General features: G+C 44.6%; 2 protein-coding genes across 3 annotated transcripts; one reads left to right on the top strand and one right to left on the bottom strand.

Moving 5' to 3' along the window:
• Positions 1–1,112: 1,112 nt before the first annotated feature.
• On the top strand, positions 1,113–7,481 carry LOC133921518 (PH, RCC1 and FYVE domains-containing protein 1-like). Of its 2 annotated transcripts, none has more exons than XM_062366434.1 (9): positions 1,113–1,463; positions 1,936–2,022; positions 2,896–2,985; positions 3,084–3,170; positions 3,270–3,464; positions 3,939–5,963; positions 6,112–6,258; positions 6,347–6,759; positions 6,853–7,481. In XM_062366434.1, exons 1-9 carry the CDS (start codon positions 1,413–1,415, stop codon positions 6,950–6,952), a joined length of 3,195 nt encoding a protein of 1,064 aa, XP_062222418.1. In that variant the 5' UTR covers positions 1,113–1,412; the 3' UTR covers positions 6,953–7,481. The 2 variants fall into 2 exon arrangements, with proteins under 2 accessions (XP_062222418.1, XP_062222417.1); XM_062366433.1 differs by having other exon boundaries at positions 6,109–6,258.
• A 476-nt stretch (positions 7,482–7,957) lies between these two features.
• Positions 7,958–10,886, bottom strand: LOC133921519 (protein REVEILLE 1-like). Its single transcript, XM_062366435.1, has 6 exons — positions 10,692–10,886; positions 10,439–10,567; positions 10,200–10,311; positions 10,048–10,109; positions 9,421–9,855; positions 7,958–9,073 (listed from the first exon to the last, which is right to left on the bottom strand). The coding sequence occupies exons 1-6, from the start codon at positions 10,704–10,706 to the stop codon at positions 8,396–8,398; spliced, it is 1,431 nt and encodes a 476-aa protein (XP_062222419.1). The 5' UTR covers positions 10,707–10,886; the 3' UTR covers positions 7,958–8,395.
• Positions 10,887–19,065: the final 8,179 nt, after the last annotated feature.

Raw genomic sequence — 19,065 nt, 5'->3', positions numbered from 1 at the left:
AGCGGAGGCAAGCACGGTGAGAGTGACAGCAGCAGCAATCGATGGCTCTCTTTTGATCCTCTTGTGTCAACTGTCAAATGATTGCTCATCTCGCACGAATTGTTGCACTGGGTGGGGGACATTTCTGACAATGTAATGAGCAATCTACATGCATGCACGCACAGTTCGTCGAGCTCGGCGGCTTCACCTGGACGGTAGCTAGCTACTGATGCCCCTCTTCTTTGTCCTACCAATACAAGGATCAAGCTTACAATGGTAATTAGAACACTAAACTGCGTACATTGAGGCACATGCAAATGCCAGAAACTCAATTGCACAAACAATGGCGCATCGCATGTGCGGGTCACAGGAAGTTGGCAGATTTAGATGCCCATATTTCAGTCACGTCAAAGCAAAGCAGGCTCTTTCGCAAAAGTAAATAAATAAACAAAGCACTGACGATGATAATGTGATCTGGCTAAGCTACACTTTAATCAAGTTGCTTTGTCTGAAGAATCTGAATAACAGCAGATCGCAGAGAGCAATGGCAACAATGCCAGACCAAATGAAAACTAGTACTACCTAGTACCAACCCAAGATGCGAAGCAATAATGCCGTTCAGTACCCTGAGGCCGGCCGAGGTAACGTGCCTACTCCTAGCATCAACCACCACTGTCAATTTAGGCCAAATCACCCATAAAGTTGACTCTATGGATATGGCCTCGCATAGGCTAAACTAACAGGGTGAATCTTTTGGCCTGATTTACTATTAGCCTCGCTAGTTTTAGGTACAAAACCTGCTCATAAGCTACATTAAGCTACAGCAGATCAAGAGTAGAAATGTAGAACATGATATATCTAGGTTGATGGGTCTTTTTTTTTACCATGTAGACGTGTAGGACAGGAGTAATGTTGTTTGGCAGCAGCATTGTTCTATACTACTGGAATGCCGTTGCACGGGAAAAGCAAGGGATAAAAAACAATCGGTTACATTTGCCAGAGGATTACCTCTGCAGTTCTGCTTCTGGCACGGCAAGGAGAGAGAGAGAGAGAGAGAGAGAGAGAGAGAGAGTACTGGGCAGCCTTTCTTTCTCCGAGTGCCTGTGTCTGTGTGCATGTGTGTCGAACAAAGCACACAGCACTCTCAGTGGCTGAACCTCGTCCTCCTCTCTCCTCTTTAAACACGCAAAGTTAAAATCGCTACCGTTTCCTGTTCCGGCTCCCTGAACTGCGCAGCCAGCCAGCCACCGTCCTCCCTCCTCAAGCTCTGCCCCCGTCTTCTTTCTCTCCTCGCTTTCATTCTTTCTTCCTTGCATCTCTCTTTCTGTCACTTCAATGCCCATCTTTTGCTCTCTCCACTGTTGATCAAAGGAGGTTTGAACTAAATCCAGGGTGTTGCCCTCCTTTCCGTCTGCTTAATCTTTTTGGCTGAAATGGCTGGGGGCTTTGAGGGGAGGAGCTCTGCAACTAGAGGAGTTGAGCAGGTGTGCAGCTGTTTTTTATTGCGCTTTCTTACAGAGCATTGCAGTCTCTCAAGCAGATCTACGCGTAAGGCATGCCCAGCAGTTTTCATACTCCTATGATTCTTCTTTTGCTGCTTGTAGTTTCATCACAGCATCCCAGTCAAATAGAAGGACCTGTTCTTCCTGGTCTGCGCATCTCTTTCTCTTGGGGAATAAACAGCTTGCATTTCCTTCCAAACAAATCATATGCATTAGACAGCACGATGGACATGATTATCCTTTTTGAAGACTGATGCACATGATTTCTTATGAATGTATATTCTGAATGTGCACATGACATTTCCTTCTGTGCATGTCCCATCTCTTTTTAATATATGTTTTCCTGTCTGCATCGTTTTCGATTCATTTATACAAAACAGTATAGAAATGCCGGAAAAGACGCATATTAGAAGATCAGCATCTCGTGGTTTGACAGCTTGGTTCCTTCCTACAGGCCATTGTTGCTCTCAAGAAGGGTGCACATATCCTGAAATGTGGGAAGCGAGGCAAACCCAAATTCTGCACTATCAGGCTATCTTATGTGAGTAGCTTTAACTCTGTAATTATTCTGTGCAGAGTGCTTGAAGGTTACATATATACACGGTCTTCCATTTGCTTCATATAAATAAAACAAGATTTTACTATGCAACCTTGTATTGACGTGTCTTATTTTGCTGTCAATAGTTTCCCCCAATGTTTTCTTGCTAACTAAGACCTACAGGCTAATAGTGATACCTCCAGTCTCCAGAATCCTAATGTCCAGTACCTAACTGCCAAATAGGCACCCAAATTTGAGCCAACGGACTCAAACCTGAGTGATGGGATATACACCCACGCTTCCCACCAACTAGGATAGGCTCAGCTCCTCTATATATCAGGAAATTTCATGGAAGCAATAAGAGGTATCCAAACGCGCAGTTAAACAATTAGAAAAACAAGTCCATGTGAAATTCATGCCAAGGTAGATTAATAGTGTTTCCATTTCCAGTTTCTCAATCATCCCCTTCGTTAGCAATGGTCAATATCTCTGATGTATTCTGCTCGATTGTCCACTAATCCTTCATTGCTCTGCGTGGTCCACTGGTCCTGATCTCTTCCTGGCCTCCTTTCAAAGCTATCCTTGTTTTGTTGCTGTTGACAAAAACAAAGCAAATGTCACAGTTCTATTGGTGATTTTGGAATGGTCGTTTGCCATTTTTTTCACTCCTACAATGCCTTTTTTGCATCGAGAAGCTTGCAATAGAATTTAAGTATACCCTGGTGCTCTGACCAATATATAAGGTTTCTGGAGCTTGCTATAGATTGACCAACTTGAGTAAACTGAAAATGAATGCCTTCCACTTTCATATACATATATGGGATTTTGCTCCTCCTCTGAATCACAGCACTGTATTTGATATTTTTCTATTTGCAGGACGAGAGAGCACTAATATGGTACTCCAAAGAGAGGGAAAAACGTTTGAGCTTGAGCTCCGTGTCAAGCGTAGTTCTTGGACAGAAGACCGTATGTGATTTTGTTTTTACAAATATATACTATTTTTCTTAGGACTACGGCACTACGGTTGGTAGACGCTGATTTTCTGAAAAGTCAATATTTTACAGACAAAACTTTTGCGTCTGCATTGGCCAGAAAAGGAATCCCAGTCCTTGTCAGTTATATACAAGAACGGTGAATCCTCACTTGACTTGGTATTTCCTCAGTAGGCCATATTGTTTAGAGTTTGTGATCTCCTTATTCCTTATGTTAACTTTTATTATGTTTTATTTTTTTCCATCATATTTACTCAGGTCTGCAAAGATAGAGATCAAGCTGAATGTTGGTATATAGGCCTGACAGCCTTAATATCAGTTCCATACACCCCATTACTTCTGGTTAACTCAACAAACAGCCGTCAGATAAACAGCTGCACAAATAGCCCTCCTAGCTATATTCAGCAAAGGAGTAGGGTCTTCGCTGTGCATGATGCAAGAAATTTTACAAAGGTTCGTTCCAGAATTCATGCATGTATGATTTCTATGCAAGAACATGATAGCTTTCTCTAAGTGCGAGTTTGACACTGCTTGTGAAATTTCTTGTGTTACACTAAGTAGCATGCTCTGGACTCCATGTTTTAAAAAAAAGGATATATCGATGATGATGGTCAATATTAGATTATGCTGCGGTTATGTTGATGATGGCAGACCGGTTTGATTAAGATAATAATATTTCATGTAACTATTTCCCATCCAAAAACAATGATAACAATATAACCACTAATGACTTTCAAACTAAGATGTTCAACAGGCCTTTAAATCTGCATATACGTTAAGGACAGACATTTGTCATATATCTTGCAATTAATTATAGGAATATGGCTGATGATTGGTTGTAAGTAGCCATCCCAATATGTTCTCAGTTGCATCGTGCTTTTATGTTTAGTTCAAAAGATAACGTCTCCAACTGATTTATTCATGAAGGTACACTCGCTATATGGCAGTCCTAGGTTAATACAGAACAAATTCTTGCGGAGCAATCTGGATTGCTCTGAACCATTCTTCTCTAAAAGACAGAAAGCATGGTCAGAATTAGATTTCTACTTGGAAAAGATTATTCCCAAAGTGGATAATCAAGTAAAAGACAATTTCAGAGACATAACAGTTGCTAAGGAGCAAAGAATTACCCAAATGCCTAAACTCAAACCATCTGAAGGATCACATGCAGAAACAGATCCTCTAAAGGATATCTTTGTTTGGGGTGATGTTCTTGGCATAATGTCAGACTATGGACATGTATCAAGAGCTAAGGTTTCACTTCCAAAGTTGTTTAACTCGGCACAGATTCTTGATGTGCAGAGCATTGCTTGTGGAGAGAAACATGCAGCAATAGTTAATAAGCAAGGCCAGGTATTCTCCTGGGGTGAGGAGAGCGGGGGGAGATTGGGACACAAAACAAGTGACAGTGTCTCTCATCCTAAAATCATTGAGTCTCTTGCCTCTACACCTGTGAAGGCTATTGCATTTGGAGCAAAGCACACCTGTGCAGTTTCAGTTTCAGGAGAACTTTATGAATGGGGTGAGGGGATTCATAGCCTAGGGTTGTGGACCGATCAGTGTCAAAGAAGCCAGTGGTTCCCTCATAAACTTATTGGTACTTTGGATGGCACCTATGTGTCGAAGATTGCATGTGGTCAGTGGCACACAGCTATCATATCCTCTTCTGGTCAGATGTTCACATATGGGGATGGGACATTTGGTGTTCTTGGACATGGTGACACGTGTAGCGTTGCTCGGCCGAAAGAAGTGGAGTCCTTGAGGGGGTTAAGAGCCAAGTCTGTCGCATGTGGACCATGGCACACAGCTGCCATTGTGGAATGCACTCACAAGAGCAATGCTCCTTGTGGGAAGCTATTCACGTGGGGTGATGGAGGTAGATGGAAGTTAGGCCATACAGACAAAAAATGGAAGCTTGTTCCAACTTGTGTCGAGTCACTCACTGACTGCAATTTTGTTCAGGTATCCTGTGGGATGTCACTAACAGTTGTGCTCACAATAACAGGTGTTGCTTTTACCATTGGAAGCAAGGAACATGGACAATTAGGGAACCCACGATCCGAGGAAAAATCTATTTGTATGGTTGAAGGGCCACTTAAGACTGAGTTTATCAAAGAGATATCATCTGGCTCTTCCCATGTCGCAGTTTTGACAATGGATGGCAAAGTATTTACGTGGGGCAAAGGCACAGAAGGGCAACTTGGTTTAGGTGATTGTGTTGACAAGAGCTCCCCAACTCTAGTGGAGGCCTTGGAAGATAAGCAGGTGGAGAGAATAGTTTGTGGTTCCAATTTCACTGTTGCAATCTGTGTGCATAGGTCAATCTCAAGCAAGAACCAATCTGTATGCAGCAGTTGTCGGTTGGCTTTTGGTTTTTCAAGGAAGAAGCACAACTGCTACAACTGTGGTTCTGTGTTCTGCAATTCCTGCAGCAGCAACAAGGTTCCGAGTGCAGCTCTTGCACCAGATAACAGCAAAAGGTACCGTGTTTGTGATGCATGTTTCAGTGAGCTGAACAAAACTGCAGAACCCAGCAAAGTAGGTTCTCGACCGAAGATCCAAAAAGACGAGTCATCTCTAACAGAAACAAGAACACACACACCAAAGCTATCTCGCATAATTAAGGAAGCAAACTTCATTATTATGGATAAAATGGCCTCGACACAAAATACAAATCAGAGAAATCAGGAGCTGGCCACTCTGAATAAAGTGCAAACACAGAAATGGGGGCACGTAGACTGTCCTGATCAATTCAAATTTGCATGGGACAGCATTCCATATCGGTTAACATCACAGAAGCAGACAGTCAGTGCTACTCTTATGGGGAGTGTGAATGAAACAATGTCAAGAAAGACTGCCAGCGCTTTGCCACAAGATGCTAATGATGTGAAAGAAGAATTGGGTTTAATGGAAAATATACAATTGGAAGAGGTGAAACAGCTTCGAGCACAGGTAACTCATACAGTCATACAACACTTTTTTCTGTAGTAGCATTTGTTGAACTCTTATATCTTTTTTACCAAATGGTTGACTAGTTTTTATTCTATGCTGGAAAGTGTTGATTGCTTAGACAACGGTGGTATTGTTCTTATCAAAGCAGGTAACCACTCTAACAGAACAATGCCGGCATAAGAGCCTGAAGGTTCAGTTGTATAAACAAAAAGTTGAGGAAACCTGGTTGATTGTCAGGGATGAAGCTGCAAAGTGCAAAGCCGCAAAAGACATTATAAAGGTTTTAACAAATCAGGTATAAGTCTAACCTATCACAAATACTAATCTATTCAGATTTTTTCTTTCTGATGTAAAATAAGTTTATCTTTGGCAAACTTATGCAGAGGAATGCTTTGTCAAAGAAACTTTTAGATGGTTTGGAACTAGATAACTCTAGTACGGTACCTAGACGCATTATCACTGGACAACCAGTAAAAGCTGAATTGCCTGACCCACCCGACAAAACTCTTCTCACTGGCAAATTTCCGCAGCTAAACAGCAGCAGAGATCAACACGTCATAGAGCAAGTGTATATGCAATCTATACCATCCTCTAATACTGTAGTAGTGGATGACTCAGTTGCACATCTGAATGGTAGAAGAACCTCCAACAGCAGCAGAGGTTATGATGGAGGAACAGATATCACAGTTGCTCCTACTGATTCCAATGGTGTGATTGAGCAAATCGCGAGTGGGGTGTATGTTACAGTTGTTACATCCCCCGGTGGTAAGAAAGGCATCAAGCGCATCCGGTTCAGGTGAACTCCTGAAAACCTTGGCGATACTTTTCTGTCATCACGGCTTAACATTGTGATAATTTTGCAATAACTTGCTCATGATTGATCTCACAGCCGGAAGCATTTTGGCGAGAAGGAGGCGCAGAAATGGTGGGAAGAGAATGAGGGCTGGGTATTTGCCAAGTACAACAGCATGGAGTACCAGGCAACATAATCTCCTAAAGAAAAAAAAGTACAGGAGTAACCAGTTATTAGGCCATGTATACGTCAAGACGATACAGCTCAGTAAAGACGTAGGATAGATGAGGTGGAAGGAATCATGGGATCAAATGAGTTAAGAAAGGGGTAGGTCCATGGTTTTGCTTTATCTCAATACAGTAAATTCTACCAATTGGGGTTTGGGTTCGATGGGGATGAGAGAGCTAGCAAGAGTTTGTTGGCAGCTCCGATTGGCGATCATTCAGATCAAGGGAAAGCTTGTAGAATGGATTGGCATTCCTTCCGTAACCCTAGTTCAATGAGAAACAAGACAGAGCATAGAGGTACCTGAACGGCTACTCGCGTTGCCGCCTGGGCGCTGGCGCTCCCGATCCCAGCGACGCTAGCTGTCCTTGGCGCGGCCGACGACCCCTCTCCCCTCCCGTGGCGCGTCCCGTCGGCCGTCGCCGGACGCGAAAGGGGGCCACAGGGATAGCGCAGAGGATTGTAGGGGGCTATTTGCATAAATTGGATCGCGATTAATAACCGCCCTCCTTTACAGGAGTATAGATTTTTTCTGTAAAAAGTTGATCGCAATTTGACGAGTACCATATACAGATCCTAGTAGTAGAAATATGTTAGAAATTCAAGCATGACACGTATGTACACGTGTCATGTTTCTTTCTAGAAACTCTTTGAGTAGGATACGGTCCCTCTAGTCTCTAAAGAAAGTGGGTCAAAAAGACCCTTTTTAAAATAAAAAATAAAAAAAAGATACGGTCCCTCTCCACCTGACTACACAACTCAAGTTCTCTCTACACAATTGACGTGACCAAGAAACACTCAAGTCCTCTCAACTCTCAAGGCTGTGCACGATCCAATGCTTTGCCTGTGCCCACAGATCGCGGTGCTGCAATTCCAGATCCTGGTTCACCTCGTCGTCCATCTGAATGGCCTCTGGCGACATCACTTACACGCAATAACCAAGTTCAGAACACCCCCATACTGGCTCATGCAGAACTTCAGATGAACAGAGCGTTCAACATTTCCTTCGTCTTCTGCCCATTACATTCCTTTCAGATAGTACAGGCCTAGTTTTACATGTGGTCAGACTAACACACAACCCTACCTGAGATCCAGGTTGGTACAGGCTGCTCCTGACCCCTGAATCTCCCAAGTTGGGGCAAAATTACATGATCACACACTGAACAAAAGTGGGATATCACAGTTAGCTACATGTGTCTATATACTGAGGAGTAAGAAACAGGGTTGCTCCTCATTTCTGGAAATCTTATGTGGTTTACAGCTGCTGCCTCAGAGAAGTGGCAGGCAGGCTGCAGCATGCAGGTCAGCTTCCTGGAGCAGAGCCATATGAACAGCTCAAGAAAACCGGCCGGAGCAAAACCAGCAAACATCCAAAGCATGTATCGTGAGTTGGCAAAGTGACGGCTCCCAGTTGTTACAAACACAGCCTCGTCAGTTCGCCGTCTGCCTCCTCTCCGGGTGCCACTGATCGCGGCACCGCCTCGCTCTTGGCCGCGCATCTCTTGTACGGTACGAACCCTCTCCGGCTGAAGGAAGCCGAGCTCAGGCACTCCGTTAGCCATGGAACAGCAGGCGCCGTGTCGCTTTCGCTGGTGTTTTCTTGCCCGCCATGAGACTCTGCGGCGTCTGAATTCTGAGCCGCTGATGCGGCTGGCACGACGCTAGAGGCCGTGTTGGAGCCTGTCCATGAACCTTCCCTCTGCATGCCTTTGTGATCTAGGGTCTCTGAAGGTTGGTGCTGCTGCTGATTCAAAGCCACCGCCTGCGGGTAGAACAACGCGCAAGGCAGGCTCCCGTTGTAACCGAGCCATGGCACGACGGTTTGCGCGATGAAACCGTCCGGCTGGGGAAGAAAGTACATGAGCTGCTGCATGCTGCTCGGCCATGGATTCCACGAGTTTCCTTCTGCGGAAACAAAAGGAAACGAGTTTCTGGTTGCCTGGGTAACGCTCGAAGGTGAATCATCCATTTTCAGGTCTCTTGAGTTCTGTAGGTGCTCATAGGAATCCTTCACCGCAACTTTCTTTCCGAACAGCTTGAAGACTGAAGCTTCTGATGCTATACAAGAAACTTCATTTGTATCACCGAGTGCCTGAAATTCACATTCCAGAAACGAATTAGAAATTAAGGGGACAAATTTAAGCAGAACATATTATCGCAAGCACAGGGATATAACAAAATTGCAAAATTATGATCCTGAGATCTAAAATCTGCGTTTTTAGACTTGGAAGTGATATCAGCAGAATTACTTGCAGTGCATAGTTTTTTTTTTTTTGTCAGAAAGAATCGACCTTTATAGTGCCATCTTTTTTACTGATTTTATATTGCTACCTTGGTATTATATGACATATTTCTCGCCAAATTTAAAAAACTTATGCTTCACAGTCACGATTTTTATTTTGTCTGCTGCCTAACTGCCTAAGGAACAACATACTGTACCTTGGTATTTGGTGCTCTCACAGCCAACCCAGCTAATACTTTGCTTGGCGATATGCATCCGTCCTCTTTGTCCACCGACGAGACCGGCGAGCCACCACCGTTGCCATGCTCATCTGTACCGGCGGCTGACGGAGCCGGCGACCTGCTGCCGCTCGAGCTGTTGAAGAACACGCCACCCAGCGCGTCCGCTCGCAACATCGTCTGCGCCGCGGTCAACACCGACGTCGGCGACCTGTCGTCCTGCTCGCGCAGAGACTGCATCCGCAGGGAAGGTGGCTTCTCCAGCTGCTTGAGCGCCGGCGCGTGCTTCTTGGCCGCGCCGTCCACCTTGCGCGGGTACGGGTGGGCCGGCTTCCTCTTCGGCCGCGGCGGAGGGATCTGGATTGCCTGCGCAGCTCCCGGGCCGCTGTTGCTCCCCGACGATTCTCTGACAACCTGCAGAGCAGAGCACGACGTCAGGAGGCGTGTATGTAAGCACCTGGCCGGTCAAAAAAGCGACGTCGTCTGCTCAACCATGATTGATTGGGTGACTTACTTGGGCAGTCAGTCAAGTAACACAACCCATTTTTTTTCATGGCAGAGATCAGAGAATTGGTTTACACGGGGAGAAAGGCGGACGGTTACGACCTTGGTGAAGAACTTCTGCGCGTGGCTCCGGATTTGCACGGCGGTCTTGGTGCCGATGTGCTCTGCACGCACGCACGCACAGAGAACGGAGTGAGTATTGATTTCTTCATGAGCCTAATCAAGAACCGCGCTACGCGCGCACAGGCACGCACCTTGTATGCGGCGCCAGGCGCGGCCGTGTAACTGCAGGGCCTCCAAGAACCGCTTGTGCTCTTCCTCCGACCACTTCTCCCGCTGCTTCGTGATCGTGTAAGGCTTCCGCGCCTGGTCGGACATGCGTGGAAGCGAGAAATTTTAGAACACACAGACTGCGCAGATTCTGCGGTGACGCAGCGGCAATTTGTGTTCCGAAACAACGAAAAGAGAGCCGGTAGCGGAGTCGTTGCTATACCTTGGGTACGTGCCCTTCTCCTAACAAATCCATGTCGCCGGGATCGAGAGGATTGTTGCGATGATCCGCGGTGTCTTCACCGCCCGCGCGATCGGCAACGGCGTTCTCGTCAGTTGCCATCAGGTTTTCCTGTGGATAACAGGGGAAAGAGGGGGAAACATCCAATAATCAGGTCCCAAGAACATCGTTCAACCCAGACTCCTCAATTCCATCCCAAATGTAAGGCAGAAAGACAGAAAGATCAATAAATTACCTCCAAGCAGGCCATCCGCAGTTTGCAAGAAACTTCTCCAGACCAATCAAGCCCAATCAGGCCACCAAGCTTGCCGACCTAGAACAGATATCAAGCCTCGACTTGTTGCCGATAAGGAGGAGAGAGAGGGAGGAGGAGGAGGAGAGGCAGAGAGGCGAACGCCCGGTTGCACTGAAGAAGAAGAGAGGGAGAGGCGTCGAGGGGACGGGAGAAAAAGAGCATGGATAAAGTGTGCCACGTAGGACGGGATTTTTCCACTTTGCCACTTTCCCCCCTTCCCCTTCATTTCTGTTGGCTGCGTTTTTCTCGGCTCTTTTTTCCTCTTTTCTTTCCTCCTCGCGGGAATAATCCGGTGGAGAATTCGGGGGGCCGCTCGTTCTCGTGGCTGCGGCTCCTCCTCCGGCCCCGTCGCTGTCGTGGGTTGCGAGTGCCCCCGTTTAATGGCTGGCTGTCGCGTGGCGTGGCAATAGCTTAGCAACCTAACACCGGCGGCTCAATGCCCGCGTGATAGACATCGGCTCGTGTTCACGGGGCCATCAGCGTTGTGTGTTCAGCAGACTGCAGGGCTTCCAAAAATGCAGGGATCCATGCGTGGTTCGTCTGATTCTTTGGGAGTTTGGATCGGCAACGACGGGTTGGCGTAGAGGATGCCGCCGGTCGATCCATCCTGCGATCTAGACCTGGATGGTTAGATGCACGTTTTGTGAAATGCAGCTGAAATGCTGCATCCAGCGATCTAGCTTGTGTAAATCATGGACGAACATGACCTGAAAAGTGTGCGCTCGATTATACGTAAGATGGTACATATTAGCATTGGCATCTTTCACTGGCCCCCTTTTTTTAATGACAGATAAGATGGCAGATGTTACCATTGCCATCTTGCACTAGCTCACGTGTCAATAACACATTCTGGGATTGCAAAATTTTGCGATAGCAATTTTTTTAGATGAGTTAGGGGGTGAAAAATGGATATAAATAATCCGCGTTATCCGACACTGTCACACTCGTAACCGTTAAAAGGCAAATGTTGTATACATTTAACTATACTATGTGTTTCTGTATTTGAATTTGTGTAACATAAAGTTTTGTTATGCTGTTTGTATTCACATTTGAAATGCGGTTAGAGCACTATCTAATTCGCATTCTATCCCCTTCCACCCTAGGTGTAGTGCAATAAGATCATCTCCAATCGTTTCCCGTAAGAGTCCAGAATCCTTTCACGAAGTGATTTTCGTTCCTTTTAGCACTCCAACAGTTTCACTTTACGATTTTCGTTATGAAGGAATTTTTAAGTTCATTCCCTTTAAGACGGTATTCTCTCTCATTTCACTTCACAAATTTCTTCAAACCACAAATTTCTTCAAATGGAAGCTGTTGAATATGAGAGAAAATAAATATAATAGAAATGAGAAAGGGAATTAGGAAAGGAACAAAATAAAAGAAATATAATTAGAGATGGTCTAACTAGTTAATAGTTAACCTTGCTCCTGTGTGTTAATCTCCTTTGAGTGGCGGCGCCAGAAGTTTTGTTCCAAGGCAATTATCAAATATAATTCGTTAAGAAGTGATGCAAATGCAGCATCAAGAAGATGCAATTGCAGTGTGAACCGATGTGCTAGCGTCATAAAACATCGGGATATATCTGGACAACACAATATCTTCGTGCATACGTATCGGAAATTCAGAATCCAGCGGAGATGAAAGGTACTAGTCCGATTTTGATCACCAAAGGCTCGCGCTTTTCTTCCCTTTCTGGGAGAAAAAGGAAAAAGAAAGAAAAAAAATTCTCTCTGGCCTTAAAAATCATGAAAATATCCCCAGCCTCTAAATTTAGAGCGACAAGGAGTAACGAGGTGGTTGTGTGGTCGAATAAAAAAGTGAAGAAACAAAGCGGGGGCACCAGACAGGTGGCCTTTTGATGCGCTTTACGACACGTCACTCGTGGCGGGCTCGCCACAAGTGGAAACCTCTTGGCCACAAGCTGCACTGGTTGGCACTAGGAAATACGCGAAATTTCTCTAGCCACAAGTTTCTAGGGCCCTGCCCCCCTCGTTCCCGTCCGTCGTCGTGGTGGTCCCTATGAGGGTGACGCGTGGGGCCTGAAGTAATTTTGGCTCATTTGGTTCCTAACTAATTTTGTCACATATAGCTATCTAAGACTAATCTTATCATACGTTTATGGTAAAAATATTAACTAATTAATCTTAGATAAATCGTAACAAAATATTATATTTATGATAAGTGAATCAAGAGGCTGAAAAGTTAAGTAAATTAGAATAATGATAGCAACGAAATACTGTATAACAAAACTGAGATCGTCTAAGTTGAAGTGTGGTAGATATAGTTGTAATCCAAAACATACGCTTGGGTCTGTTTGGATCACACTTAAGATTAATTAAGTGTGGCTAATAAATTTTTAACCATAAGTGTGATAAAGACACTGAACTATTGTTAATGAACTCAGATAACCTCACACGTGAATTGTCACATGATAAAGATAACAAATAGTTAAATATCTTAGTAAAATTAATAAAAAAACAGAGTGTACATGATAAGGATAACTAAGAAAGATGATTTATTATGTTTATAATAATCAATTAAATAATTAGATACGAACTAAACATGCCGTTAATCAGCGGCGCAACGTGTGGCGGTGGTTTGGCTTGCACGGGAAACAGAAACGGGAGGTGTTTGTTTACGTGGCGGGGAGGGGGCACTTCGGCGGCGTGCTTTTGTGGACTTGGACGGGTACCCGATTCGGTCCCTGTCGTTACATTGTTTTAATGTTTTTTAATGATGTCGTCAGATTGTGGGCGTAGGTTTGGCCATAGTGGATCGTACTGTATAACGTTCGGGAGAAGTGGTCTACCTCCTTCAGGTTGTGTTGCTTCACGTCAACATTTTTTATTTTTTTAAGGCAACAGGCCCACAAGGGGCTAGATAGTTCCTTCATTACTCAGTTGTGGGGCAAGCCATTTTACACGGAAGTCTTTAAGAGAAAATGAAATTTCACGTAAGTCCCTGAAAATGGCTAGGAGGATATAAAAGCAAATAAAAAGTACAGTCCAAGCCTCCTCCATGGAGCAGCAATGCCGGTGGAGACAAGATCCGCACCGTCAAAGCAGCTCACCATGTTGAGCGACAAGGCACCAGAACCGTAGATCCATACGAAGGCACCATCATTTCAGTGACGGATCTAGTGTCAGAGCATTGGGTAAACATCCAATTAGTCTTTTTCTTTTTTTCACTTTTGTTTGAACGAACCATAGACTATACCACATACTAAATTAAACATAGATCAAATTCCAAGATAGTCTCAAACCCACTAAACTACCATTTGGATCCATCACTGCTTCATCCACACCGGAGCCGGGCGGTGTGTACAGCACGAAGCTGTCGAGCCACCGCGGTGGAGATAATAAGAGGGATTCGATGTGCAAGCCGATTGACACGCCAGCGGTCCACCCGACGGTCGCCTCAGGCAAAGCACCGGGAGTAGAGGGGGACCAAGCCGCAAAATCTTGGAGGAGCAACGCCGGGCTTGTCCAATACTCCAATTAGATGTTCCCCTGTCAAATCTGAGGGTCAGCTGCGGGAAGCGATCGACCCTAACAGGGAAAGGGCATCCTCCATGGATTGCAACACTGGCAGCACATACGCCATCTCCACGCTGCCGCAAGATACATGGTGCAAAAGTTATACTATACAGTATACGCTCTTAACTCTAACGAAAATAAAAAGGTGTTTTGGAGTGTTCTATCGTACGTTGTCTCGATCAGGCATAAGTTCAACTTGAATCAAACTGACCGCGTCTTGGATTGATTTCTTAGCCCAAATAGCTCTCCTTGGACGAACACTTGGAGGTGCGTTCCCAATTGCATAGTTGGACCGTTCAAAAGCAAACCTGAATAGGCAGTCCACTATCATCAAAAGAAGACAACCGAAACCCCATTTCTTGAGCTCAAACTGATTCCTGTTACTGAAAGTGCCAGGGGGGAGGTATCCTCCGCTATCTATTGACACACAAGCAACACAGGCACCAACGAAATGGGAATGTGACTACGTGCTGGCGTACTGCAACGCAGACGGCTGGTCCCTTGTTCTGCTGTTCCCTTTGAGAGCTGGCATTGCTTTGCTCCCGTAGCTGACATCTGAGAGGATGAGATAGACATGCTCCGTGTTACCCATGGACAGTGGCAAATGAAAGCTGCTTTTCGCTGGTCATTTCTATTTTTTTCCTTCCCACGAGATGAGGTGTCGCCTATCATGAAAACTCTAAAGAAACTCAAAACGGCTTGGCAAGAGGGAAGTATCGTTACGCTTAGTTACTGGAACAGGAACATGGACGTAACGGGGGTTAGGTACCTGATCGCATATGTGCTTGGGTTGAAAATTGTAAAAGTTTCAGTTAAGTCGGGTGAAAGAAAAAAAATCAACAACAGTAAAATCCCCCTTACGATTAAGATATTTCTTTAACAAATGCTGCATAATAAGTTTACTGTGACCTACTCTAAAGAAGAGGGGTTGAAAAAGGAGCTTGAGCTTTTGTTTGTGCAATAATACTGCGGACACCAACCATACCCTTTTTGGCTGTATGATGGCCTAATTTTCTTAAAGCTTGCGAGAGATATCTTTGTTACAATGGGTTTCCCATCTCAGTAGCTGATTTATGGGTAAGTTGGTTTTCGAAGTTTTTCAAAATCTCTCAAACTCTAGGACGGTTCCTCTTTGCAGGTATAACATAGATCTTGTGGAGGACAAAGAAAGCCATAGCTATCAAGAAGAAGTTTCCTAACAAACATGCGGGACGTCTTAATTCTCGCTATATCGTTCGTGCAAAAATAAAGCATCCTCCTCATACGAGATGACAAGCTCAAGATGGGTAATGCCTCCTCTCAGGTCCGCGAGTGGCTGCAAGAATGTGCACCTACTGATGGCCTTATTTTAGACGTTTATGAGCTTTAACTGGGTGTTGTTTGGTCGTGTGTAATAGTTTACCCGTGTCAGTCACCCAAAACCTGATGTGTTTGATCTTGTATTTGTGTTGAGTGTCCCGGCAGTCTGATGTTTCTGCTATCCTTCTCCCCACTTCTAATGTCATATAATTCTATTTCTTGTTCTGTACCTTGTTATTGACTTTCAACAGAAGCCGAGGTATTTTTTTTTTAAAAAAAAGAAAAAAATCAGCGCATGGAAGCTGCTTTTTTGCGAATCATTTCACATTTGCCGTTCTCCGTGTTAACGCAAAGAAAACTCAAACCTGCTTGGCTAGGGAAAGCTACTATTGCTCAAACCGAAACAGGGTGTAAAAGCAGCCATTAAACTGTACTAAGCAAGACGTTCTAGGCTTCTAGCGACGAGACTGGAAATCTGACCAGCAGACTGCAACTCTGCAACGACCTTTCATGTGTAGAGGCATATTCGAGAATCTGCAACTTCCAGCGAGGTCCTTTTACCAGAATTCCTAGCTGGGACCTGCGATCCTGCTACTCTGGCATGCTGGAAATTGAAGCTGTTGGATATAGGTGGAATATGTGTATAAAATCAGTTATAAATAGATTTGAGTTTAAATTAGATGATATTTCTAGGCTTATAAATATCGAGTGTAATCGTGTAACCGTAACAACGACAAAACAGATAAATATGAGGATGAGCGTCTGTAGTCATACATCGAGGATGTAAGTAACATAATCGAACCTTGTTAAAAAAACATCAAGTCTTAGTGTGTTGATTTTATACTTGGCTTGACTATTTTGATAATGATTCTGCTAAACCCTAACAGAAGCATATACAAATGAAGACCTCTATGCGAATCATATTGACAGAAGTGTCCCGATGGCATGCTCCCAAGTGCCGAAGAAGGGATCCAAATCCTCTGTATTAAGCCAGGTTTAAGGTAGAGAGATACTGTTTGCATAGTGAAATGTGTCTTGTGCTATAGTATTCTAAATTAATTAATTATTTTTACTGTAGCTACATTAATTCACCATGGATCGGACGGCTGAGATTTCTCATCACTGTAGATAATTGTAGATCCTCTACAGTAACTCTTTCACTACATAGAATCCAGATCGTTAAAGAACTATATCGTTCCATCTTTTGCTTCTTGATCAGTGCATTTTCCATCCTAGAGTAGTGACGTAACAATTTTCCCAGTAGGAATTTACCAGACACAATGACAGTGACATCAACGCTAAAGCTTCTCTCACCATGCCATCTAGAAACATTGCGCCTGGCCGCGTCGGCCAAGTACAATTACTGTAGCAGTACGCACACAGAGGCGGCTAATGGTAATTTCATATGTAATCAGCTGCACTCAGATCACTGTGGTATTCATTTCAGGGACCGCGGGATAATTATGTGCAAAGAGCCTGAATGATTTAGAATTGCCATCTTCCTGTGATAATTCACATCCATAGCTGCAGTCTTGCAGCTCCACTCATGGGTCATGGGCTCCTGCAATGTTGCATACAGAAAGAAATCACAAAAGAAGTTTGGTTACAGCCTCAGCCACGAGACTTGGAGCACTGCCCTTTCCCTAACGCAACAGACGCCTGCCTCTGACCCATACGGCCACGCCTTGCCGGCATGAAGTAGGCTGACATTTCGGTGCGATTACTCCAGCTGCTCGCATATCTCCAGTTTTGCACGGTTCCTCCTCATCGGCAAGCATTGTTGGAACACTCACGGCAAGTCTGACGAAAATCAGGCGAGTTTCAGACGTGCTACAGTATTCTAAAGAACGCAGACAGAAACCCGCGAGGGATTTGGTGCTGCTGAACTGATCTTGCAGCGGGATTTTCTTCTGACTAAATAGGAAACACGAACACATGCGCTGAATGTCCGACATCTTAGCCACGCCGAGCGAACGTGCCATCCCACATTCCTGCATGCGTGGCCGACTCAAAACAAACTAGGCGGTTTGACGCGCTTATGCCGCGCCCATTTTTTTCACAGAATATGACAAAAGAAGACAAAAAAATATGTTCACTAATTTTGGACATCTCAATATTTATTTATGAATTTATTAATATTTAATATATTCATTTAATTATGAGGAAAACAATATTATTTTACGCATGCACGTAGTTTTAATATGTAGACGACAGTAATACGAACCTAACAAAATATGTTTTATATTTTTTTGAGTTTTAGATATTTTTCTGTGCATTTTAGATTATTTCAACCGATTTACCAATATAACTATTATACCTTTCACTATTTTTCTAGAATTTTCAAAAAAATATATTATACATGCAAATATATATATATATATATATATATATATATATATATATATCCGTATCCGTATATATACATGCGTATATATATAGGACCCATGTGCTTGAACCATACAATCACTTTAATTCTTAGAGCTTTAATATATAGTATTGATTCTGACCGACTCTGAAAAAACTCCAGCTAGCTAATCCTAAGAAACCGACGCACTACTGAACTAAGACCTTAACAAGTGTAGCGCAGAAGATTTATTCTTATCAAGCATCGCCTTTGAATAAACAAAAGCACACCCACCTCGCCACTATCCGGCGGACACTTGGCGCAGAGGGGGGTGGGGGGGGGGGGGCGGGGCACCTACCACCGGAGGAAGACAGCCAAACTTGTGGCCGCCGTGAGACGAGGGCAGAGGGAGTAAAGCGGCGAGGCTTCCAGACCACGCCAACTCCAGAATCCTCCGCCGCACTTGCGAAACAGCCAGCTCACGGGTGGCGTCAAGGCGTCGGGCACGGCGGCAACGGGGCGCGCAGCCGCAAGCCCTGGCGGCCGGGGCCGGGCACATGTGGCTGGGCAGGGAGCAGCCCTCCGCGAGACGTAGCTGTCGCCTACGGCGGTACACGTACGCTCCGGTTTGATAATGCCGGCCGATTGATGGATCGCACATCATCAGTCATCGCCACGCACTACGCGGGGTGCGTGGCGCACGATTGTTCCGAATGCTTAGATGGACCACTGAATCAAAGAGTCTCCTGTCAATTTTTTTTCTTCCCGAGTAAGAACATTGGAGATCTTAAATGGAGTTGCACATCCGAGGATCCAATCTCAGACCGGCAAATCGTGCATGTGCGCCTTGCGACGATACTTTGTTTCGCTACGTCTTGATTGGCTCCTAGCTTGACGTTGTGTTTCATTTCACGACAAAAAGAGCGACGTGCATATATATCTGGCAAGGATCTACAATTATGTGAGTGTAGTCCACCTCATAATACTTTTCACTGGAACTTAAAATAAACATTTTTTTTTTAAGATAAGGGTCCCTTGATCCGGTCTTCTAGAAGGCCAATTTGTGGATGCGATCTCTGACCGGGTAGCTCCCACTTAAGCTTTTACCAATTGCTCTACGAGCAGTTCCCAAACT

The sequence above is a fragment of the Phragmites australis genome, chromosome 6, assembly GCF_958298935.1.
Source record: "Phragmites australis chromosome 6, lpPhrAust1.1, whole genome shotgun sequence".
Lineage (NCBI taxonomy): Eukaryota > Viridiplantae > Streptophyta > Magnoliopsida > Poales > Poaceae > Phragmites > Phragmites australis.
The sequence above is the reverse complement of the archived record's forward strand: the minus strand, read 5'-3'. Positions and strand labels throughout refer to the sequence as shown.

Bases quoted from the DNA above. Each gene is read 5' to 3' on its own strand.
- LOC133921518 (XM_062366433.1), top strand. From the start codon at position 1,413: ATGGCTGGGGGCTTTGAGGGGAGGAGCTCTGCAACTAGAGGAGTTGAG. The intron at 1,464-1,935 runs GTGTGCAGCTGT...TCCTTCCTACAG, and splicing joins CAACTAGAGGAGTTGAGCAG to GCCATTGTTGCTCTCAAGAA. The intron at 5,964-6,108 runs GTAACTCATACA...TTCTTATCAAAG, and splicing joins TGAAACAGCTTCGAGCACAG to CAGGTAACCACTCTAACAGA.
- LOC133921519 (XM_062366435.1), bottom strand. The intron at 10,110-10,199 runs GTGCGTGCCTGT...GCGTGCGTGCAG, and splicing joins CGCCTGGCGCCGCATACAAG to AGCACATCGGCACCAAGACC. The intron at 9,856-10,047 runs GTCGTAACCGTC...TCTGCTCTGCAG, and splicing joins CGCAGAAGTTCTTCACCAAG to GTTGTCAGAGAATCGTCGGG.